This window comes from Canis lupus, chromosome 26 (assembly GCF_011100685.1).
Source record: "Canis lupus familiaris isolate Mischka breed German Shepherd chromosome 26, alternate assembly UU_Cfam_GSD_1.0, whole genome shotgun sequence".
NCBI classification, from domain to species: Eukaryota; Metazoa; Chordata; class Mammalia; order Carnivora; family Canidae; genus Canis; species Canis lupus.
Window position 1 is genome coordinate 6395765 of NC_049247.1, and position 24367 is coordinate 6420131.

Genomic DNA, 24367 nt, shown 5'->3' on the forward strand with positions numbered 1-24367 from the left:
CCTGGGTGGTTCAGTGGTTAAGCATCTGCCTTTGGTCCAGGGCGTGATCCTGGAGACCTGGGATCAAGTCCCACATTGGGCTCCCTGCATGGAGCCTGCTTTTCCCTCTGCCTATGTCTCTGCCTCTCTCTCTGTGTCTCATGAATAAATAAATAAAATCTTTAATAAGTAAATAAATATTTAAAAAACAAAACAACAAAAAACAAAATCAAGAGTGAGATGCTTAATCTACTGAGCCACCCAGGTGCCCCTATTGTTTTTTTTTTTATATATATATATAAAAGTTCCCAACTAAAAAAAAAAAAAAAAAAAAAAGTTCCCAACTAACCAAAACATTTTTTTTAATTTTTTAAATATTTATTTATGTATCTTAGAGAAGGAGAAAGGAAGAGAAAGAGAGTAAACATGGTGGGAAGGGGCAGAAGGAGAGGGAGAGAATCATAAGCAGACCCTTCACTGAACACGGAGCCCGACATGGGCCTTTATCCCACAATCTGGAGATCACGACCTGAACTGAAACCAAAGAGTCAGATGCTCAACCAACTGCACCACCCAGGCGCCCCCCCAAATAACCAAAGCATCTTGAGAAAGAACAAGAAAGCTAGAGGTCTTACAAACCTAGATTTCAAGATATACCACCAAGGTGCAGTAATCAGAACAGTCTGGTACTGGCACCAAAATAGACACATAGATCAATAGAACAGAATAGAGTCCAAAAATAAACCTACACTTATATGGTCAATTGATCTATGACAAAGGAGGCAAGAATATACAGTGGAGAAAAAGGCAGACATGGTGCTAAAGAAACAGGACAAATTATAACATTAAGATGCTATTGATTTTAAGGCTCATCCTGATTTCAAAGATGTTAAAATGTGTGTGCCGGGGGTGGGGGGGAATGCATTTAGGATTCAGTGAAATACAGTCCCTAGAGAACGTCTGGCTGGCTGACTTTGCAAAGAAACTAACGGGCCTGCTGAACATGTCCTATGAGCCGGTCGCCCTGGTGAACGACCCTGGCTCACTGTATGTTCCACCTGCTACACGGCTTACCTCGTTTATTCCTGTAACACCTCGCGGAGGTGGGGACAGGCACTAACACCCCAGTTTACAGATTTGGAAAGTGAAACTCCACAAGGTGAAAGTACCCTACACACGTCACTTGGCTGCCCAAGATGCACACGTGGGCCTGATTCTAAGGCCTGCGAAGTGAAATGTGCCCCTCTTCTCCAAAAAGCACTAATGTTAATAATGAAGGTGTGTATGTCTTGACTGTACCCCTTGGAAGACCCTCTGCATACTGCCTCTCTGTACCTCTGTGGGATGGGTATTACCATCCCTGTGGCACACCCAGCACAGGGGGGCTGAGGATCTCGTCCAGGGCCCCAGCTCAACAGTGGTAGAAGTCTGACCTGAACCCAGATGTAAACTCCACAGCCCAGGCTTCACCCACGCTGCCTGCCCAGAAATGCTGCTGCACTGAGGCAGCTCCAGAATGCCATGTTGGCAGAGTCTTCCTTAGATCAAGGGCTCCTGATTCCTAACCCCAGATGATGCTGCAGTCCTCACAGGGTGCTCCCCTCTTAACAGGGGAGAGGGAGGGGAAAGCTTGTTGTACCTTGGAGGTGAGAGCTGGCTGGGAAAACGAATCTATACGTGTGTGTGTGTGTGTGTGTGTGTGTGTGTGTGTGTGACGGGGAGAGTGCTGTCTCTTTTACAGGACTGCACAGCAGACTCAGCTCCTGGGCATGACACTTACAGTCCATCCATCCTGAAGTCCCAACTCTGGCAGTCCACTTCCCTGCACCTGAGCCATTCTTGCTTCAGTTTCCCATCTCCAGGCTGACAGGACAGCCAGAAAGTTTAGAAGCAAACAGAAGATCATTGTGTGTTGCTGCCTGTAAGCCATTTACATGTATCACCTGATTTCCAGACTGGGGGTTCCCCTGTATAAACGTTCAGCTGCCTCTTTCTCCCTCGTGGGATAGATAAGGCAAAAAAAACCCAGAGAGAAATGTCAAGGTAAAACAGCCCTGGTTCCTATGTATCCTGGGAGAGACTAAAAAATTGACAGTAAAGAATGCTCAAATTTTACCTTTTTTTTTAATTTTTTTTTTTTTTTTTTTTACTTTACCAACTCTTGGTAAAATCAGACAGTAGGGTGTGAGAGTTCCAGAAGATATGTCCCAGGAGCATTTCTCCTGGAGCTGGGGTCCAGTGTGATCACTGAAACTGCTTAAAGATGCTCCCACACTGCGGGCTTCCTTCGGCAAACCCAGCACCGGGAGGAACCCACTGAGCAATGGGTCTCCAAGCCAGGCTTCACTAGGCACAAGTGGTTGCTGCAGCAATCATCTTTAAAAAATGAAATAGGGACGCCTGGGTGGCTCAGCAGTTTGGCGCCTGCCTTCAGCTCAGGGTGTGATCCTGGGATCAAGTCCTGCATCATGCTTCCTGCAGGGAGCCTGCCTCTCCCTCTGTCTCTCATGAATAAATAAATAAAATCTTTTAAAAAATGAAAAAGTAGGGCAGCCCTGGTGGCTCAGTGGTTTAGCGCTGCCTTCAGCCCACGGTGTGATCCTGGAGACCCAGGATCAAGTCGGGCTCCCTGCATGGAACCTGCTACTCCCTCTGTGTCTCTGCCTCTCTCTCGCCCTGTGTCTCTCATGAATAAATAAATAAAATCTTAAAAAATAAAAAATAAAAAAAATGAAAAATGAAAAAGTAAATACAGCAACAAAATATCAGTTTGGAGGCTCTTAGCTATCAGCCTCCAGGCACTTGTAAAAAGGGAATGGTAGAAACAATGCGAAGTTTTGTTGTTAAGATTTTATTTGAGAGAGAGAGAGGATGAGCAGAAGGGGGGGAAGAACAAAGGGAGAAGCACATGCCCCCCTGCTGAGCACAAAGCCCAACACTAGCTTGAACTCAGGACCCTGAGATCATGACCTGAGCTGAAATCAAATCAGATGCTTAACCAACTGAGCCACGCAGGCGCCCTGAAACAATGCACTTTCCATCATGACAGCAAACATCCGTGACTGAGGATTATCTATGTGCAAGGCCTGCAGTAACTCCTGTGACACAATCACCCACATACACAAACCAGTACTGCTCCATGTTGCCTAGGAGGGAAGTGGCGCACACAGAGCTGTCACCTGTCTGAGGTCACAGGGCTGACTGTTCCAGAGCTGAGTGCACTCGGCCACCAGGCCACCCTCTTCCCTCCAAGATGATGTAGTAATCCATAAATCCTCAGGACATGCCTGCACGTCAACAGGGCAGAGGCTGTTCCTTGTTTGATGGTCAAGGTTTGGAGAAGGAAAGGGATTTGTGCAAGGTGAACAGGCTGACAGACGCTTAAAGCCAGTGCTGGTGCTAGATTTTTTGCTTGTCAACCAAGGACCCCAACCAGTGTCCCCATCTGCCCTAAGTGCCCGGAGCAGAGGGAGTGAACCAGGGTGGCTGGTGGGGTTTGTGAGGTAGGGACAGAGATCTGGACCAGCAGGAGGGGCTTCCCACACAAGACAGATTCCTACCTGAGAACCAATCTACATCAGAAACAGTGGCAACAAAAGAGGCTAAAATCTAAGCTTCACTACGTGCCAGGTATTGTTCTAAGGGAGGACTTGACACCCGTTAGCTTTTAATCCTCTCCCGCACATATGACCCCACTGTACAAATGAGGTGTCTGTCCACTAGGAAGACATTCACCGAAATACACATACTGCTGTGTAACCCCTTTGTTAAAAAAAGATTTTATCTTTAAAGTAATCTCTGCACCCAACATGGGCGTGAACCCACAACCCCGAGATCAAGAGTTGTGCGCTATGGAGCTAGCCGGCTGCCCCTGCTGGATACCTTTTGTGAAACAAAGCAAAAAATCTAATCTTCTATCTGAGCCTTGTGGGGCAAAAAACAAAACAAAACAAGACACACAGGTGGCCTCGCCTGGCAATAAATATTTTAATTTTTGTTTCATTTTTATGATGACAAATAATTTTCAAGTTATTTCCTTTTTTTTTTTTTTTAAATACAAAGCTAAACCACTAACAGGTACAACCAAGACATTTTATCTCACATTTACACACTCCGTCGGATCCTCCTCCAATTCTCTGATCACTGACCAGGCAAGTGCGGGATGGGGGGAAGACTTTCTTAGGTAGCACCGTGGTGAGGCCGGGGGCATCAAGGTGACGACAGGCTCTCACACCTGCCTCTGTTCACATTACCTGGGACCAGGGGAGGCTGGGAGACCCCAGGTCCAGGCTCCAGAGCCGCGGCCCCCTGGACTGCAGGTTAATAGAGTGAGAATAGGTCCCCCTTCAGGAGGGAGGAGGAAGCTACCTACTCCTCCTGCGTCACCGTCGAGGTGAAGACTTTATGCTTAGCCTTGATCCCTGGGCTGCTGGGCCTGCCCACTCCGCTGGTAGCCAGCACCCAGCAAGACACCCAGCAAGGCACCCGGCACGGCGGCTGGGGTGGGGGCCCTGCATTTCGGGTCTGCAGGCTCCCCCTTCGGTTCATGGCTGCATCTTCATTTTTTTGCAGGAAGGACACCAGGTGGTCTGACAAACAGAAAGCCTGACAGCAGGTCTGGAACTTTCAACCAATTGGAATCTGGTGGGGAGGGTGAAGGGTGGGGTGGGTGGGTCATGGGTAAGTAATTTCTGGTCCCGCTACAAAACTTTTTTGATTAGAATAGAGTACCATCTCAAATCTCTTCTACAAAAACAAAAACAAAAACAAAAAAAAAGAAAAAGAAAAGAAAAAAACGCAGCCACTTCATTCACTTCAAGACCTATATACATGTAAGTTGTTTACTGTGGTTTTTTTCTTTTTTTTTTTTTGTCTTTTTAAATTTTTAAATTTTTATTATTACTATTTTTTTAAAATAAATTCAGTGTTCACATTTCTATAAAGAATCAACCCAGTTTTGGGAAATCCTGCCCTGGCAGGGCGAGGCAAGCAATGCTTTTTCCCTGCTCACATCTACTCTGATGACCCGCCCTGATGCTTCAAGGTGCCCGGAAAAGCGGCAGCCTATGGAAGAGTAAACCGAGGCCCGGCCCGCACCTGGGGGCCACTGGGTCAGTAAGCTTTCGAGAAAGCAGAGGGGAAGACTAGCTTACTGCAAAACCTTTTTAAAAAATATTCATACACTTATATGTGCGCCTGTCCAGACGTCAGGAAAACAAGAGCTTGGGAACACCCCTGGCCAGGCCTGAGGCCTCGGGCAGCAGCGTCTTCTGGGACTCGTGCACGGCCCGCCGGCAGGGGTGTGGGGAGGAGAGTCCTGGCTCTTCGGCGGGAGGTGGGAGTCACCCAGCTTCCTAGTTCATGTTCACTCTTTCCTCTAAAACCTGTGCTGCGTCTTTGACTGCATGCACGGGAAGCACGAACGTTTGACTTGTATGCAAAAAAGGTACAAAAACAACTAGAATATAAAAGTTTTGGTAATATAAGGCCATCTGTTCAAGTCCACCTTGGAAACCTGTAACAGATATTTAAATACTACAGTGAAAAGGCATCTTAATATACTTTTTAAAAACATCTGAAGTAATCTGCTAAGATTAAGTGTGTAAAAAAAAAAAAAAAATCAATTCCCTTTGAGGGCACTTTGTCCATGGAAGAAGGGAGGATGGGGGAGCCGGGAGGCTAATGCTTCAGCCAGGGGTACGCTTCGATAGAAGCCCGGCTGCGATCCCCATAGTCGTACAGGAGTTCCTCCCCAGCCTTGATGTCTCGGGAGGCGATGAGGATGAGGTGAGGCACGCCGTCAATGTCGTGCAGTTTGGTTTGGCAGTTCCCACATTTACTGTGATTGATCAGTCTTCCCAGGCGATTTGTCTCTCTAGTTGCATCCACGCTGGCAGGAGGGAGGGTAACAGAGGATTAGATTGATAAAGAGGCTTTTGATCCCAGTCACAGCCAGCTCTCAACTCAGGTGGGATGTCAATTTATAGCCACGTTTTGGGGAAAGCAAATCAAGCCAAAAAACCATCTTAAGAGCCTAGGAAGGCACTGGGTGAGCTAGCTGAGGGGTAGGAGGGGACTGGAGTGCAAAAGGCTCCTTGTGGAGGCCCCAGAGGCAAGTGCATAATAAATACATGAATAAAAACCAACTCTGCTGCTAGTGGGGGAAGCTGTGCATCTGAGGAGGCAGGGAGTGTTGAGAACTCTCCGTGCCTTCTGCTCAATTTTGCTGGGAACCTAAAACTGCTTGGAAAAATAAAACCTATTTTAAAAAACCCGACCAAGTGCCTTGGCCATATGGGGAAAGGAGCAGTCAGGGTTTTCCAGAGCTCTGGCTGAATGCCACAAGAGGGAGCGACCTGGTAAGCCTCAGGGCAGGCTCTCACCAACTAGTCCACTTCTGCTTCTCATCTGGTCAGATGGCAGCAGAACAGCTCCAATCCCAAATATTCAAAGGGCCAGTGGGGGAGAGCTGCTTCACAGCTTTGAAAATAACATAACAAGAAGCAGGAGCAACAGAAAGAAGCAGGATGCTCTCGTGGCTCTCAGCCCTTAGGCCTGTCCTCTCTGCCAGAGTGTGGAAAAGCCACTTGAAGCACCAGTGGACTTACCAGTAGGTTTTGCTCAGATACTGAAAATAGTACATGTAGCAGCCCGTGGAGGGGTCTTGTGCATACAAAGCCTCCCGCTTCTTGGCATCGGTGATCTCGATGAGGTCCCCGTGGTACTCTACCACAAACTCGCCCCGGGAGAACTGCTTGGTGGCGATCACACCCCTGCCCTTGCCATCAATGAGGTCAATCTGTAGAGAGGTGAGAAGCGTTGCTTTCTAACACCACGTGTGGCTGGTTGCCTGGATGCCTGGGCTTGCCTCACTTTCTCTTAACAGCTTTACTGAGTTATGTCCTAGATCCTGCTCGTCTTACATACACAGCACAAGGAGTATTATTAAACGTATACAGTTGTGCAACCACCGCCACAATCACCCCAAAAGGCCCCTTGTGCCCTTTGCAAAGTATTGTCACATCTGATCCTCCCGAGAGATCTGGGGTGGATGTTGCCCCATTATGCAGACAAGAAAATGGAGGCTCAGAGAGGCAGAACCATGTCCAAGGCCACATGGCTGGGAGGGGTAAAGCCTGACGCACAGCCACATACATGGCCTTTTCTGGGGAGTGGTAGGACCCCATGTTCTAAATGTCTCTTATTTTCTGTAATTTACCCTCCCGTGCTTCTTGTCAATCCATTATAAATGGGGCTGCAGGGTGACTGCTTGAGGGGCCCAGACTTGAGTTCGGGTTCTCCTGGATGAGTGGGTGGAATTGGAGCCTTTTTATGACCCTGGAGTCCCAGCCCAGACCCCCTGGCTGCCACTGTATAGGTGCACCCCTCTCATCTACCTCATGTGTTTGTAATACATGAACAGAAAAGGCCATTTCTTGGGCCTTGTTATTTCAAAGTAAAACAGAGTTAGAAAAAATGTATTAGTTTCCCCAGGCCTCATGTAAACGAAAGAAAAGTCAGATACAACAGGCCACCTACTCTATGACTCGATTTGTATGAAATGTCCTGAGCAGGCAAATCCATAGACACAGAGCAGATCAGTGGTGGCCGGAGCTGGGGGAGGGGGGAGTAATAGCTACCGGGTCCAGGGTTTCCATTTGAGAGGATGAGAAAGTTGTGGAACTAGATAGGGAGGATGGTTGCACAATACTGTGACTACTTAATGATGCTGCACTGTGTATTTTAAATGGGTCAAAATAGTACATTTTATGGTATATGTATTTTATTGCGATTCTAAAAACTTTCCTCAGGATTAATGTTTCCCATATAAAGGCCATTGATGTTCCCTTCCTGAGACGTTCCCTGAACAGATTTAGCTTTTGGCCCCTTGACAACCTAAGAGTCTGAGTCTGTCGCAGTGACCATTGTGGGTTATGGCAGCCTGTTGGCTGTTGGGAGCTGGGGAGCAGGGCGGGTGGGGACCCTCCAGCCTCAGCCTCCAAGCAGCAGCCCCACTGCCCTTACCTTCATTCCTTCTTCCTTCCCACTTTCAATCAACTCGTCTATTCTTTTCCTTTCTTCAGACTGGGTGAAGGGAAGAAAAACAAGAAGTGCTTCAGCATTCTCTCCTGGGCCATTCTGGGGAGCCTAGCAGCCTGGACCCCCCACAGGATCACTTGCGGTTGGCCTCTGTGACATCCGTCCCCAGAGACGCCCAAGTCCCCACACCCCCATCCTCTTCTCACTGCCCATCTGTTGTGGGCAGTTTGCCACCTGGGGCTCAAATGAACCAGGAGGGGCACAGTGCTGGCCCAGCAGCAGAACTGGGCGGGGCGGGGGGGGGGGGGGGGCTATGTTCTATTTCACACAGGCAGTGTTTTTGAAAATATCTAAATTGCCAACACATAAAAATCAGGGTTCTGACTTCATGTAAGACCAGTCAGGGCAGATTAAAGGCTATGTGCCCTTTTGAAGGGGCGACTGTGCACTCTATCCCTCCTGTCTGATGGCCCCTGTAGGAACCCTGACCTGGGTCTCTACGACACCAGGATGAGAACAGGGCCTCCCACCCCCAAAAGGCAATACCATCCCAAACAAAGAAGTTGAACAGGAATGGACACTCCTGGTGTCACCTGCCCCCAGGGCCACCCCTCTTGCCACCCCCGCCCCCTCCAAGATCCAAGTCCCATGCTCTGTCTGGGCACAGGACTGCAGGGAAGCATGGGGAGCAAAGCAGAGGCCCAGGCCCTCCCCCAGCTGCCACATGTGTCAGCTGTGCCACAGATGAGGCCTTCACCCACACAGCTGAGCACAGCTCTTGCCCACAGAGGCCTCAGGACACTGGTCCCAGCCTGCAGTGTATGTGGACTTTCCAGTGCTGGGTGCCTGTGGCAAGACAGGAGAGACCAGGTCTCTGCAGGTTTATAGACACTGCTTGAAAGCTGTGCCAGACACCCCTGGATCCAGCCCATATCCCTGCTCGTCTACTGCCACCTTCTAGACAAGCCAAGGCCACCTCGCTGATCTCCTGGCTTCTGCTCTGACCACCCCCTTCATTCTGTTCCCTGCAGAGCAGCCAAAGGGGTCTTTTAAAAATGTATGTAGTAAGGAGTTGCCTGGGTGGCTCAGTTAAGCATCCAACTCTTGGTTTTGGCTCAGGTCATTATCTCTTGGGGTCATGAGATCGAGGCCTGTCTGCGCTCGGTGGGGGCTCTGCTTGAGATTCTTTCTCTTCCTCTGCCCTTCCCACCCCTCACTCTCTCGTTCACTCTCAGATAAATAAATTTTCAAAATATAAAATAAAAATGTATGTAGGATCATGTGATTTCCCTGCTTAAAGCCTTCCAGGAAGTTTACCTAATAGCAATGTGCCAATGTTGGTTTCTTAGTGTGACATATGTACCAAGACATTGTATGTAAGGTATCAATGATGGGAAACTGAATAAAAGATCTATGGAAATGCTCTGTACTATCTTTGCAAATCCTCTATAATCTAAAATTACTCCAAAATAAAAAATTAATTTATTTTTAAAAAGATTTTATTTATTTATTGATGAGAGACACAGAGAAAAAGGTAGAGACACAGGCAAGAGGGAGAAGCAGGCTCCCTGAGGGGAGCCTGATGTGGGACTTGATGCCGGGATCCCAGGAATATGCCCAGAGGTGAAGGCAGATGCTCCACCACCGAGCCCTCCAGGTGCCCCACAAAAGTTTATTTAAGGAGAAGAAAAAGCTTGGGGCGCCTGGGTGGTGCAGTCTGTTGAGTGTCCAACTCTTGATTTTGGCTCAGGTCGTGATCTCAGGGTAGTGAAATTGAGCCGAGTCAGGCTCTGTGCTCAGTGGGAGTCGGCTTGGGACTCTCTTTCTCCCTCTGTGCCTCCCCTCCTCACTCTCAAATGAATAAATAAACTTTAAAAAGAGAGAGAGAGAGAAACAAAAGCTATTCCATACCTTCCTACTGCTACGGAGATAAAATCTAGTCTTCTGATGGCCTATGAAGCTCTGCAGGATCCCAGCCCCACCACTCCTGCATCATCTGCCATCTTCACCCTTGTTCCCACATTCTGGCCACACTGGCTGACTCTCTTACAGGGCTAGGCTTGTTTCTGCCTCAGGGCCTTTGCACGGGCTCTTCCCCCCTGCCTAGAAAACCCTTTCCCCAACTCATTTCCCCACTCACCTGGCTTGTGTCCTCCTTTCCTTCCAAGCTCTGCTCAAAAGGCACCTCCCTCTGTGACATGTCCCTGACTACCATAGCTAAAGTAGCCTTAGCCTCGCTGTACTTTCAAAATATGGTTTTAAATTAATGTCAAAGGACTACCCGAAATTATTTTCTTCTTTGTTTTTTCCTTAATCGTTAATCACTCACCACTTGAATACAAGCTCCTTGAGTACAGGGGCCTGATCTTGTATGCTGTGGAATATCCAGGCCTAGAACAGTGCCTGGCACATAGTAAGCCCTCAAAACAACAGCAACGTTAACATACACACATCACATACCATCTGCCTTGCTGAAAAATTCTAAGTATGCAGAGACCAGACCAGTGAGAAGCACAGTACATTCTAAACAGGAGCGATCGACCTGCCAGGACTGGATGTGGCACGAGGAGCTGGGCCTGAGCTAGATGCCCCAGTGCAGAGCCACAGTTTGAGTTTCCTTCTGGAGGCTCAGTGCTTGGGGGCATGCATCAACCAGCTCTAAGCTTCTGAAAGAATTCAGGCAGCAGCCTATGGGGGTGGGGTGTGTGTGTGGAGGCAGACCGAGTGGGAGGTAAGCAAGGTCTGAATTAGGTCGAAGCTGCTCTGCACACCAGGCTTGGGGAGGAAGAAGCCAGGGCACTGCCAACAGGCACAGTTCCTGCCCCAGTGTGGGCTCTCACCCCACCACAACCGGCCAGCCAGCTAAGGTGCCCCACAGCAAAGCAACAAGGGGTCAGGGTATCTCTCCAAGGCCCAGTTTTTGCCCTCTTGCCCAGGCCTCTCTGTCTTCAAACTCAATTAAGTATCTGCCAAGCTTCTGATTTTAGTTTCTCCCCCCAGGCTACCCCCCAGCCTTCTCTCATTCCCCATGTGCTGGGGCTCTGGTTTCTCCGGCCCCGAAGGGCAGGCAGACAGGCCAGGAGTGACCTCACCCCTCCAATGAGGCCCAGATGCCCCACCCTTGAGTTTTACCTGTCAAGAGAAGACACCGCCTTGACCAGCCACAGCCGCACCACCCCAGCCAACAGCCGCCTTACTGCCTCGCCAGCAACTGCCTGGCCAGCAACCACCTGGCTGTGGTGTTCACTCAGCAGAGCCAACGCAAACAATGAGAGCACAGCATGGCTCTCCCTTGCAACTGGCTCTTTGTCCATCGACATGGCGAGTTTTACCACACTGCAGACCAATCTTTGGAGAAGCGAGTGTCTGTTCCCTTCTGCTCATCTGCTGCAACATTTACCAGACCTGCATCACATCCTGTTGCAGCCTTCCCTCCTCCAGCCAGAAAAGCCCTTCTTTTTTATTAAAAAGGCAAACTCAGCTGCCCCCACTCTGTAGTCCACTGCAGGCCCCAGTGAACCCCCAGCACTCCCCAAGAGTGCACTGCAGCCCCAACTTCAGCTGAGAGGTGTTTTGGGTTCTGGGACCTGGCACCTCCTTGCCCTCTGCAATGCTGTCTTTAAGAGTGACCTAGCACAGCCTCCCACTGCAGGCAAACATTTTGTAACAGCTTGTTCTTGGCTGAAAGATATTGCCTTTCTAAGGAAATAAAGCCAAAGCTTCTCTCTGGAGGTGGGGCGGGGAGGACCCCTTTTCTCATTTATTTTAAAGGAAGGCTCATCAATTCAAATAAGTAGAGGAAGAGAATGTTAAATTACTCTATCTGTATCTACAGACTTAACATAAAAAATGCTGAAGGAGTCTAGTTCAGGTTGAAATACTAAAACTAAAGAAAAAAAAATGAAATACTAAAACTGACAAGGCTTTAAGGAAGGGGTGTGGACGGGTGGCATCCACAGAACTCCCCCGCCTCTCTGTGGGGGCAGCAGTCCTGAGCACTGCTCCTCTGCCCTGACGTGGCTTTGAGGATGAGGGAGCACGGAGGGCTGCAGGGCAGACCACGCCCTGGGTCTCCTCCACAGATGCCAATGACCACACCTCACTGCATCAAATATTGATTGACTGCCACTCAGTGCTCTGCAAACACAGTGGGCGGAGGCCTGCAGTCTGGGCGGCCATCCTGCCTGCTTTCCACATGATCCTAGGGCCATCACTGCGAGGAAGAGAGGAGAGAGGGGCCTCAGGAAGTGACAACAATGGGGAAGCAAGGGAGCAATAGTAACAATTAACCAGCGCCTCCTGGGTGCCAGGCACAGTTCTCAGAGTTCCTTGTGCATGAACACATTTAATCCTCCCAACAACAACCCCACGAGATACTCCATTACTATCCCAGTTTACAGATGAGGCAACCGGGGCACAGAGCAGTTAAGTGACTGGCTTGAGGTCATGTGACTAGTAAGTGGCTTCCAAGTCACTGCTCTGTACCACCCTGAGACCCAGCACAGGAAGCTGTGAAGAGCAGACAGAGAAGCCTCAGAAAAACACACAGCCTTGCCCAAGGTCCCAGGCTCTGACTGGCCCTGCCAGCAAGTCCTGGGGAGACACTGTAATGGGAACGCCAGACTTTCCACGCCACGTGCTACAGCTTATAAGGCTCCTTCCTAGAAGCCTCTTAACCAAGCCTCACCGTGACCCCAAACGTGAAGATGATCCTCACTAGGCCAAGGACAATACCAAGGCCACAGAGGCAGACCTGCCCCAGGACAACACAGTCCTGGTCGCCAAGGGCTGCCCACTAGACCACGCTGACCCTCCAAAAGCTAGAATTAAAGCCGCATGACTCTACCTGCAGCTCAGCTTTGCTCTTCCTGGAGCTCCTTCGCACGGGGTAGAAATCCGTGAGTTTGCGATTCTGTTGTGTTTTTCCTTGAGCTCTGGGGTGGGAAGGGTAAAAGAGAAAACAAGTATTAGCACTGACGCCACTCACACCCAGGAGGCACACAACTAACTGCTTGGGAGGTGGCTCTTTAGCAAAAATGTCACTTAAACACCTTTGTCCACTGGGGTCCGTGGCCACGTGGGCTCACCTGCCCAAGGGGGCCTCAGAGTGTCAAGACAGGCTACCTACTCTCAGTGATGGCGGAGGGTGGGGAAGGAGAACCCGTGAGCTCTGGACTCACAACAGACTGAGATGGTGACAAGTAATGGTGTCCTTATGGTGACTCAGGAAACCCAGGCCCTGATGACAAAGAGGCGGGGCGGGGGCACTGCGTTCCCTTAGCTGGCACCTGAGCGGTGTCTGCCGGGGTCATAAGAACCAAACTGCTCAGCATCAGGGGAAGGGCTCCAGAAGGCACTTACTTTTTCCGAGGAGCCTGTTTGCCCTTGATGGGCTTCTTCAGGGCTTGCTTGGCGATAGCCGTAATGGGAGGATCACAAGACGAGGTCGGAGTTTTTGGAGGTTCTGCTGCTTCAGATTTTTGGTTTGGAAAAGGTGCCAGGGGACCTCTCCTGGCGTCTTTGAGCTTCTGTTCCTCAGACTTCATGGCGCTCCGTACTGCGTTCCCACTGTTTCTTTTCTCTGCAGGCAGTGGGTGGGGAAAGACAGAGCTTTAGTCTAGACTCTCTGCCTCCCCATTTCTAGACCATTGGCTGCATTCTAAGACAGGCTTCTAGAAGAGAGAGGAGCTCGATGTGTCAGGCAGCAGTGCAACCTGCTGTCTAATGATGGCTTCCACAGCAGGAGCATGTGGCTTCACTTTCTGACCCAGACTTTGGGCAAAGCTCTTCCTCTGCATCTTTTTAAAAAAATTTTTCAGCTTTATTGAGGTATTGCTGACAAAGAAAATAGCAAGCTTTTTACAGTACACGTCATGATGACTTGATCTACATTGTGAAAGGACTGCTCCCACCTAGTTAATGATCTTCTGTACCTGGACCAGGGAGAGCCCTAGAAGCGGACCCACAACAGGCAGCAGCAGCAGTGGAGGTACTCGGTCTAGAGCTTTCTGGAAGGGGGCTGTGGACCCCCCCCAAAAAAAAAGCTAAATCCTAGAGTAGGCCAGCATTGGTGGACAGGAATAAGGGTAAATAAAGCAAAACTTCTTCCCTAGCAAAAACCTCTTCTCCAAGAGCTGCCTGGCATGCTTCATTTCAGACTTTAAAAAAAAAAGAAAAAAGTTTCCCTCTTTTCTAAAGGGGCCAAAGCCCTAGGTTCACAGTGGTTCTCAGGACAGTGACCCAACACTGGTCAGCATGGCACTGGGAGGGATGTCAAAAAGGATTTGTTACTAAAAATTGTTGTGAAGCACCAGTGTGGGTGAATGAGTCACTTTTTTTTTTTTTTTAAATGACTTACTTTTAAAAAATGAGCAAATAATGCATAGCTGGTAAGGAACATAAAATGGCGCAGTCATTTTAGAAATAGTCTGGCAGTTGTTCAAAAGTTCAACATGAAGTTACCATATGACCCAGCAATTCCACGCCTAGGCGGCTATTAAGAGAATTAAAAACACATGTCCACACAAAAACCTGTATGTGAATGTTTGCGGCAGCTAATTCACAACAGTTAAAAAGTAGAAACAAGCCCAATGTCCATCCACTGCTGAACTGGTTAAATGAGATGTGGTCTATCCATGTGATGGAATATTATTCGGCCGCAGAAAAGAAAGAAGTCCTGACCCCTGCCCTTGAAAACTTGATGCTGAGTGAAAGCAGCCACACACGGAACGCTACCTATTATGCGTGATTCCCTTTACACATGTCCAGAACAGGCAAATTCATAGAGGTAGAAAGTAGATTAGTGGTTGCCAGGGGTCGGGGGGAGAGGTGGAATGAGAAGAGACTGCTAATGGGTACGAGGTTTCTTTTTTGGGGTGGGAAATGTTCTGGTATTAGACAGTTGGCCATGACTGCCTCTATCTGTGAATAAACTAAAAACCACTGCATTGTATAACTTTAAAATGGTGGCCATTATGATACGTGAATTACAGCTCAATAAATAAGCTACAAATAGAAAACTAAATATGTCACAATCCACCCAGGCCATTCTCACTCCCTTACACGCCCTAAGTAGACCAGAGAGAGTTAAGTCTAGGACATCATGCAAAATAACCCCAGGAGTGCACTGATGCCTGTGAAGGTCAGCTACCAACCACATCGAGTCTGAGTCAAAGCAGAAAAACAGGTGAGAATCAAGGACAAAAGTCTGGCCCTTGGGCTCTCCTCCAAAGTATATCTGGCTCCAAATTCTAACTGTTGCCATTTAATGACACTGTAAGCCAAATAAGCTAGCTTGGGCACCACATCACCATTTAGGATAATTTACATCCCACCCTATTCCAGGAGGGATGGGAGATTGCTTGACCAGCACTGAGAGAGAGCCCCTTTCCCAGTCCCTATGCAGTAGGTGCGATCCTCGGTGTCGCCAATGCAGGGAGGAGCAGACCAGCAGAGGAAGAGCTGCTAGTGTGGAGCACTGTAGGAAAGCCCTCTGCACCCATCCATGCTTTAACCAATCTTCAGAATAGCTCTTCGAGGTAGGAATCCTCCCTCTCACTTCAAAGATGAAAAGAACTAAGGCTCAGAGTGGAATAACCTGCCCCAGCCTCTCCCTGTCAGTGGCAGAGCTAGGATTAGAACCCAACTCATTTGAAGACTGATAGAAATAGTATCACCCACTGCCCTGGGCGGGGAATCAAGCTGAGGTCTGGCTCTTGCCCCTGGTTTTGGGCTTCCCCACCCCTGGCTCTCAGTTCTGGCCCCAGCCATAGGCCTAACCATCACTTATGGTACTTCCTATAAATGAATTACAAAGCTTCGTCATATAGAGCTGCTGGTAGCCAGAGTTCTGCTTCATTAAGGCAGGTTTTAATTAGAAGGGAGCTTGGTGAATTGGGGAAAGCTATATTCCCCACTGCAGCTTTAAAAGGGGAAATATTTGGAAGACTGCAAGATTTCCAGAGGTGTCAGCTTGTTTTGTGAGGCCAAACAGAATTTTCAGTAACTATATATCTTCTCGTTCGATATTTCAACTCCAAATTTCATCACAGAGTATGCAGCTACAGAAAGCAGCACTGCACATTTGAGGGGAAGAAACTCAGAAATGAGGTTAAGGCCAGCTCAAAAGAGGGAAGGAAGTCAGTTCCCTACATCTGCACAACACAGTTAGGACTGTAAACACATGGTCTGTACAGCCCAGATTTATAACTTCTGTATTTTAGGTACTATGAGTCTCTCTATCCGCAGGTAAGGGTCAGGTGTTATTTTTGCAACTTGGCAACACAGTCAAGCTTGAAGGACATGCTAACTCTTGTGAAAGCAGGGAAAACCTGTTAGACCAACAGGACACACACCCTGGGACAGGCTACTCTTACTCCTGTCCGCTTCTTAGGAGCAAGACAGAACATGGCTCGAAAAGGCTGGATAAACATTTACTATATGTGCACAGGCATGAAAAAGAGCTTCCGCAACCGGACCGGCTGTGGTCAGAAGAGGGCCATTTCAGAGCCTTACCTTCTCGTTTCCTGCAGAGTCCAGCTAATGGCTTCCCCTGGCATTTGACTTCGTGATGTGCAACTGAGTTCTCTTCCTGAAGGGGGGAACGCATTCCAGAGCATTTGTTGGGGCTCATGTAGGAATAGATCTTTGATTGCCCGGTAAATACATTCTCCTAAAACGACAAATGCATGTTCTGAAAGAGGCTTGAAGAAGAAGATCCCAGAGCAAATCGCAGAGAAGGGCAATCGGAATACAAAAACCAGAAACAGACACCATGTCTCAAAAGCAGGCCACCAGGAACTGCCAGCCCCTGGAGAACAGTGGGAGGTTTAGGATCTCCTGGGTCCGAGTCAGACATTTCCTAAACTCATGTGGTCTGTAATTCTGGTCACTAAGGGCACATCTAGCCAGCAGGAAGCCAGCTGTATACCCAGGTGTACAGAAGCAGACAACCTACCAATGGTAGAGAGGTCAGAATGACCCAGACTGAACAAGCACAGAATTTAAAGGGCTGGCCTACGTGCAGGAGCTAACTCCTCTGGCAGGAGCTCCAGGAGCTCTAGCGCAGAAACAGGCCTCAGGAAAGCTGCTTAGCCACTTCTTGGTCCTGAAGGCAGCCAGTAGGACTGGCCATTACTGCCTGAGCCTTCTGGGTGCCCAAACCTGGCCCCTCACAAATTAACGCAGCCCAGCAGCCTCCCAGGACCAGACTGCGGTGGTGATGGAGGGGTGGGGTTGGGGGTGGCGAGCCTAATAAAAGCAGAGCCTAAATAGCCAGCTCATTTAGGGCGGCCACTCTACTGCAAATGAAATGGCATCTTGGCATTAGGAGGAGGAGGGTGGGCAGGCGGGGGGGGGGGGGGGGGGGGCGGTACAGGTCACTGCTGGCGTCTCTGGGCGTGTGGCCTCTCCTCTGAGTAAGCACGGAACGGAGGAGAGCGTTCCCAGAAACACGGCCAGGGGCTTTCTGCCTGGGGAACCTTCAAACACCAAGTCGGCGAGACCTGTGACCTCGCCGAGGGGCCCGGGCAGGCCCAGCACGCCCCGGGAAGGCGGCCACCGCCGGGGCAGCTGGGTGTGGGGTGCGGAAATGCCATAAAGACACAAACTTTTCCGAGGTCAAATATCGCCAGGGTCATGGCGGAGCCAGTGTGGACGCCACTCCCAGACAGGCAGCAGCAAAGGAAGCTGCCCCGCCCGCACGCCCGCGCGCCCGCACCCCGCCCTCCGCCCTCCGCCTCCGCCTCCGCCCCTGGGCCCGGGGCCGCGGGCGGGGGGTCCGGGGCGCGCGCACGTGCTCGCGGCGCGGGGCCCCCGGGGGCGGCCGGGGGCGGCCGGGCGCGGCCCCTCGGGGCGCGCTGGGGGAGTGCGGGGAGGGTGCCTGCTTACCCCGTCGGTGCGGGGCCTCCCCGGGCCCCTCCGCTCCACCATCTCCGGGCCCGGGGCCGTCGCTGCCACCGCCGCCGCCGCCGCCGCCGCCTCCACCGCGCGGGGCTTGGACATCTTCCTGCCTGGAGAGGGGGACCCGGGGGAAGCGGGGAGGGGGCGCTCAGGGCGCGGCGGGGCGGGGAGCGGGGGCCGCCCGGGCCGGGCGCCGCGGCGGCGCCTCCCGCCGCAGCCATGTTCCGAGGGCCCGGCGGTGGTGGGCCGCCCGCGCCGCCGGGAGGCAGGGGCCGGCCGGCCGGGCCGGGCCGGGGGCCCGGGTCCGCCCTCCCGCCGCCCGGCCCGGCCGGGCCCCGCGCGCCGCCCGCCCCCCGCGCGGGCCGGGCCCGCCACACCCACCTGCAGCCCGGCCAGGCCCATGGCGGCGCGCCCCGCGCCCTCGCCCTCGCCGCCGCCGCCGCCGCCGCCGCCGCCGCCGCGGCCCGGCCACCACCGCTGCCGCTGCCGCTGCTGCTGCTGCTGCTGCCGCCGCCACCAGCGCCGCCGCGGCGCCCCGGGGAAGGGCCGGCGGCGCCCCACGGCGCCCCCTTCCCCCATGGCCTGCGACGCAGGGCCCGGCACCCGCGCGCCGCGGCAGCCCCGGCCGGCCCGGGACCGAGGACGCAGGGAGGGAGGCGCTGGCGGCGCGTCCTCCGCGGCCCGCCCGCTCGCCGCCGCCGCCGCCGCCGCCGCCCACCGTCCGGCGCCCGGCCCGGGGAGGGGGCTGGCAGGGGCGGCGCTGCGAGGCGCCTCGGGAGGGAGGCAGGAGGTGGGCGGGCCGCGCGGCCGCGCCGGATCCTGACTCGGGCGCGCCCCCTCTCGCTCGCCCTCGGCCACGCGGGGAGGAAGGGGTGGGAGACTGATGATGACAGCCGGGCTCTCGCCGGCCGGGCTCCTTCTCTCGCTGGCTCCGCGGATATTTTGGGAGACCGGTCGGTGCCAGGCGCTGTCAGCGGCGGTGAGCGCCGCAGGCGAGAGTCGTCCTGTGTGCCCGAGCCTGCGCTCCCTGAGCGTCTTGTGGCCATTTAGGCGTCCCCGCAAGTCCCCGGGGGACAGGTCCTGTGGCAAACCCGTTAAAAATGGGGACACGGGGGCTCGAGGGAGGTGCAGACGCTTGCCGAAGGCCGCACAACTAGAAAGCGATGGGATCAAGTGTCAAACTCGGGCGGTCTGCACCTGCCCCGGGGAGAGAGAGCCAGTGGTTATCATGTTAAGCTGGTGGGGTGCTTCCCGGCGTACCTGATCTCATCCAGACCTCACAACAGCCCTGTAAAGGTATACACCACAGATGAGGAAACGGACATCAGGGAAGCGAGGAGCTTTGGCCAAATTCTCAGAACTAAGAATGGATTTCCAGGCCAAATGACCCAGAGCCTGCACTCCCAGCCACAGATGAGGAAATTCAAGAATGGGAGGGACAAATGCTGTGGCAGAAGCCATTTAGCAAGTCACCTGGTTCTTCTGTCCATCCCCATGAGAAGATATCCTAGGAAGGCAGGGGTTCCAGCCAGTCCTGTGTCTAGTGTTGGCAGAGCTCACTGCCCTGCACCACTGTGTTGAAGCCATTAGAGTTTGAGGGCCCACAGCCAAGAGTCACTGTATTTGTGCTAAGTCATAGATGCAAACAAGACATCTCAGGGCATCTAGCTCCTACAGCTTGTGTCATGGCCTGGGAGGCAAACATTGGGTTTCTCTCCCTGAATTTGTCCCAGAGGTGCTTTATGACCATGGCCAAGTCACTTCCCTGGAGTAGGCCTCAACGTCCTTGTGGATAGAAACCCAGAATCCGGGATCCCTGGGTGGCGCCGCAGTTTGGCGCCTGCCTTTGGCCCAGGGCGCGATCCTGGAGACCCCGGATCGAATCCCGCGTCGGGCTCCCGGTGCATGGAGCCTGCTTCTCCCTCTGCCTGTGTCTCTGCCTCTCTCTCTCTCTCCCTCTGTTACTATCATAAATAAATAAAAATTAAAAAAAAAAAAAAAGAAAGAAACCCAGAATCCTGAATTCCTTAACCCACCCAGGGCACCTTCCAACACCCACAGAGAAACAGTTGTCACATAAAGTTGCTACCTCCCCAGGGAGAAGACTAAGTAGGATTAAATGGCAGGAATAGGCTCAGAATGATGTCTTCCAAATCAGCTCATCTTTAGCATCCCGGGCGGGGCTAGGGAGCACCTCCTCCCTACACCCCTCCCCCAATACCCCTTGCAGTCCCCACCCCAACCTTAACTCCAGTAGGGTGGGATACTCTGCCCACTTGAATACCCAAGAGACTATGCAGAGAGTGAAAGAGAATTCTAAAGTGACACTCTGACACCCAGGTCAAGCCATTTGAAACTGTGTGTTACATCTCCAGGGCAGAGAGGGCTTGCAGTTTGTCACCAAACTATCATGGGAATCGTGGTTTGAGAACAGGAAGCAGCCTCTCAGATCATCTTGTCTACTTCACATACTATTTCAACATCCTCCCACCCCCAACCCCACCTACGCACACATGCTCAGGGCCACAGCTTTCTCTACTGCGGCCCTCCAATGCAGAGGGTACATACATTAAGATCCAAGTCTAGCACCCATTCCTCAACTCTGCAGCTCTGGTATTAGAAGATATAATACAAATCATTCAGTGTAAGCTTCAAAACAGTCTTTCCTGTCTCTGAGGTGTTCATGTACATATGACAAATATACCTGTAGGCATAAATAAAAACTCTTAATGTTGTCCAGGATCTCCTAGAAATAGAATTCAACTGGAATGATATGCATAGCTAAGTTATTCAGTGTTTCTGTATTAAGCCCTATAATTGTACACTATTTAATTTAACCTTCCCAACCCTTTATGAGAAGGTACTATTTCTATTTCACAAATGTAGAAATTGAGGCTCAAGGAATCACCTGACTAAGGATTACATGACGAAAGTGGTAATAGAGCTGAGATCTGAAGCCAGTGCTGTTATATGAGAGTACTTTATCATAAAGAATGTATATTGCTTCCCTTAAACTCAGACACAAAAATAGCAATTCATTCATTCCACAAACATTTATTGAATACCTACTTCTTTCCAGGCCCTTGCTAAGGACACAACAGTGTACACAAAGACTGATGGAGGACATGGAGGCCAGAGGGGGAGGCAGGGCCATACAGGCCATGGTGAGGAGTGTGGATTTGATCTAAGAACAGTGAGGAAGGGAGGAGGAGTGGTCACACGACAAAAATCCATGTTCTTGGGGACCACTCTAGCAGCTGAGAGTTAGTAAATTGGAAATGGTAAAAGTGTAAAAAAGGAGGGACGCCTGGGTGGCTCAGTGGTTGAGTGTCTGCCTCTGGCTCAGGACGTGATCCCAGGGTCCTGGGATCCAGTACCGCATCGGGCTCCCTGCATGGAGCCTGCTTCTCCCTCTGCCTGTGTCTCTGCCTCTTTATCTGTGTCTCTCGTGAATAAATAAAATCTTTAAAAAAATTTTTTTTTCAAAAAAAAAAAATGGAAAGAGGGGACCAATTAGGAGGCCATCTGGCCATGGCAGCAGAAATGGAAAAAAAGGAGATAATCCTCCTCAAAGGAATATACTTAAGGCTGAAAATATTTGCATGATTGTAAAACTTCAAAACCAGACAGGAGTTGCCTAGTATCTGCACATTTTGTTTGTGTGACCCAGCAGGGTTCTCAACGTGAACTACAAGTTTTCAACAAAGGCAGCTTTTCTAGAAGAAAAAGACTGACCTTTCATTTGAAGTATTACAAATGATTTGATATTTATACTACCCATTTAATAATCTACAAGAGTAACAAGGCCTTAAGGAATAAGTAACTGCTGATTTGCAGGTCAGGAGAGATAGTGAGAATCACTAACCAATAAATTACAAAGGTGATTTGTAAGCCTGCCATGGCGAGACCTGGGAACACTTGTCTTCACTTCGGCTAAGGGAGATAGAGGGGAACAAGCAAAGGCACAGCATGGCCGGAGTCTAGACAGTGACTTTGCACTTCAAACTTCCACCTCTGAAAAATGGATATAACAATTTGTAAAGATTAACTGAGATAATAACTGCCTGGCCCTCAATGGTAATTATTATTTGCCTATATTAAGTATTTAAATCTTTCAATGGCAAATTGCTTAGTTTTGATTAATTAAAACAAGCTATCTTTTTTTTAAGGCACTACTGTTGAAACAGCTTGAATGATTTGCTCTAACTGGAAAAGTGAACCAGGGAAGCACAGATTTATTAAGATTTGTCGGATACTATTAAATATACTTTTAGATGCTTAACACTTTTCTGAAAACAGTATCTTTGTCTTAACTTTCTCTGTGGGTTGGAGTATAAAGCTCATTAACTTGAAGTTCATCTTGCCTCATTTCTTAATCAGAATCTTGGGTTGTTCCAAAAGACCCTAAAAAGACTGCAGGATAATAAAGGATGCAACTGGGTGCAGGGCCTGAAAACAAAGGTTCCCAATAAATATTTGCTGAATGAATCCTTTTTTGTATTCATTATTATTGCTACACGGAGCATACTGCATTAGGGCAAATTCCTACTAACCTGTACTGCTTGGGATTTGGAAAAAAGTGTCAAACCTGAACTCATATTTCTAAAATAATAATTCTACTCGACCATCATGCTCAAAGTTTTTGCACGGAGACACAGCGTTAGGAAACGACCAGCGGTTGGAGATCGCTTTGCCGCATAACGTGGGGCTTACTGTCTTGACAGCAAACTAAGTGTGTACAGAACTCAACGCAGGGACATGCTTCCCGCGGCTGGGCAATCCCACCCAAGCCACCCCCGTGGGCAGGAGTCCTGAGCAGCTGCAGGACTAAGGGCCGCCCCGGGTGGAGCCATGCAACTCCTCTCACCCCAAAGCAGGCCAGCGGGGCCCGGTCGTCGCCCCGGCGGCGCAGAGCTGACTCAGGGCGTGGAGAGGAAAGGCGCCTGCTGCGGTGTCCACTCCGACGCGCTCCCCACAGTGGAGGTTATCCATCTGCGCCCTGGCCTCGGACTCACCTCCTTTCCCAGCTTGAGAGCGCCCCGAAACGGGCGAAACCTCGCCCTCCCCACCTCCTCGTATCAATAACAACCATTCCCTGGAGGTGCCCTGCGCCTTAGTTTCCGAAGAGCTTTGACATATGGATCCGCCGTCCCTGGAGAGGCAGGCCAGCGGGTGCCCGCACTTTAGAAAGGGGAAGCCAAGGCATGGGATTCCTGGAGACTCGTGGGGGTGGGTCGGGGAAGGTTCCGCAACCCCCCCCCCGCCCCCCCGCCCCCCGCGCAGTCTCCGCGCTCCGTCGGAGCAGTAGGGAGCCTCCCCGCTGCCGCTCCCGCTCCCGCCACCCCGCCACCCCTCCAGCGCGACCCATCACCTCGGCCGCCCCAGCGCCGACCACCTGGGCAAATACCTCTAGCCATGGCCCGGCTCTGTCACCGCCTAGGATCTCCCGGGAAACGCAGCTTTCGAAAAAAGTTGCAACAACTGTAGCCAACTGCTCCGCGGCGCTCAGGCTGCTTCCCTGATTGGCGCGGCTGCCCGCCTCTCCCCACGCTACCCGCGCTGATAGGCGAGCTCGGCAGGGAAAGCCCGCCCTCCTTCCCGCCTCCCTGGCGGGGGCGGGGCAAGCGGCCGCACTTTCTACAAGCGCTTTAGGGCAGGTCCCGGCGGGGGAGGTGGGAGGGGGTTTAAATTGTACCGTCTTCCTGCGTCGATTGGCTGCGCTGGGAGGACACCCGCGCTGCCATTGGGAGGCCCCAAACTCCGCCCTCTCGCCGCGCTGAAGCTCCGCCCCGGGAGGTGTAGTCACGCGGCTGGAGGCCCGGGCTCAGAGTGGACCGGATCTGGGACTTCCGGTTCTTCTCGGGTCTGACCGGAACCCGACCTCTGACCCCTCGACCTCCCGTTAGGACCTGCAAACCTTAGTTCTCCCAGCAGTTTGGCGTCTCCAGTACCTTCACTCCTCCAGCAGTTTCATTCATTCATTCCCAAGTTTGAAAGGTTTCCGGAGTCAATTCTTAACAGTATCCAAAACTAGCTGGCACAGCTACCGACTAAATGGATCAGAGGATGAACCTCCCAGAACCTTAGAAATCCTAGCCCACGTTATCTACCCATTTTACAGATGGAGGAGAGGTGACCAGAGGGACCAGGTAACTTACTGCTGCCCACGATCACCCAGCAGTTTAATTGCAGGGCATTGATCAGTCGCGTGACTCCAATACTAGATGGCTACCAGGGAAACAACCTTGCCCTGTGCCCCAAGGCGAGGGGAGGAGGGGGTTAGGGGGCTCCATCAGTAAAGTCCCCAGAGAAAAACGTAGGTCTTGGAGAGTCTTTGCTTTGAACACAGGTAAGGTGTCCAGTTACAGCTCCTATGTGTCCCTCCTACAGATGTAGGCAGAGGTCACTCGTCCACTGTCTCTCTTTGGCCCCCCAGAACGTTTTGGCA

The 24367-nt window shown here is 51.3% G+C and overlaps 1 protein-coding gene and 1 long non-coding RNA gene across 4 annotated transcripts; one reads left to right on the top strand and one right to left on the bottom strand.

The window, feature by feature from the left end:
* Window positions 1–513: 513 nt before the first annotated feature.
* LOC119866139 lies at window positions 514–9439 on the top strand. The gene is made up of 3 exons (XR_005379119.1): window positions 514–1900; window positions 4042–4594; window positions 8064–9439. It is a non-coding gene; the product is annotated as an uncharacterized LOC119866139 (long non-coding RNA).
* On the bottom strand, window positions 3943–23384 carry KMT5A (lysine methyltransferase 5A). 3 transcript variants are annotated; one of them, XM_038574830.1, is made up of 8 exons: window positions 23327–23374; window positions 17908–18029; window positions 16534–16690; window positions 13381–13600; window positions 12866–12953; window positions 8005–8064; window positions 6588–6778; window positions 3943–5869 (listed from the first exon to the last, which is right to left on the bottom strand). In XM_038574830.1, exons 1-8 carry the CDS (start codon window positions 23334–23336, stop codon window positions 5659–5661), a joined length of 1059 nt encoding a protein of 352 aa, XP_038430758.1. In that variant the 5' UTR covers window positions 23337–23374; the 3' UTR covers window positions 3943–5658. The 3 variants fall into 3 exon arrangements, with proteins under 3 accessions (XP_038430758.1, XP_038430759.1, XP_038430760.1); XM_038574831.1 differs by lacking the exon at window positions 8005–8064 and having other exon boundaries at window positions 23327–23384; XM_038574832.1 differs by lacking the exons at window positions 17908–18029; window positions 23327–23374 and adding an exon at window positions 18301–18348.
* Window positions 23385–24367: the final 983 nt, after the last annotated feature.

What these genes read in the sequence shown, in the direction of transcription:
- KMT5A (XM_038574830.1), bottom strand. An exon ending in AAACAGGCTCCTCGGAAAAA is followed by an intron (nt 12,954 to 13,380) that starts GTAAGTGCCTTC and finishes TTCCCACCCCAG; the next exon opens with AGCTCAAGGAAAAACACAAC. An exon ending in TATCTGAGCAAAACCTACTG is followed by an intron (nt 5,870 to 6,587) that starts GTAAGTCCACTG and finishes CCCTCCTGCCAG; the next exon opens with CGTGGATGCAACTAGAGAGA.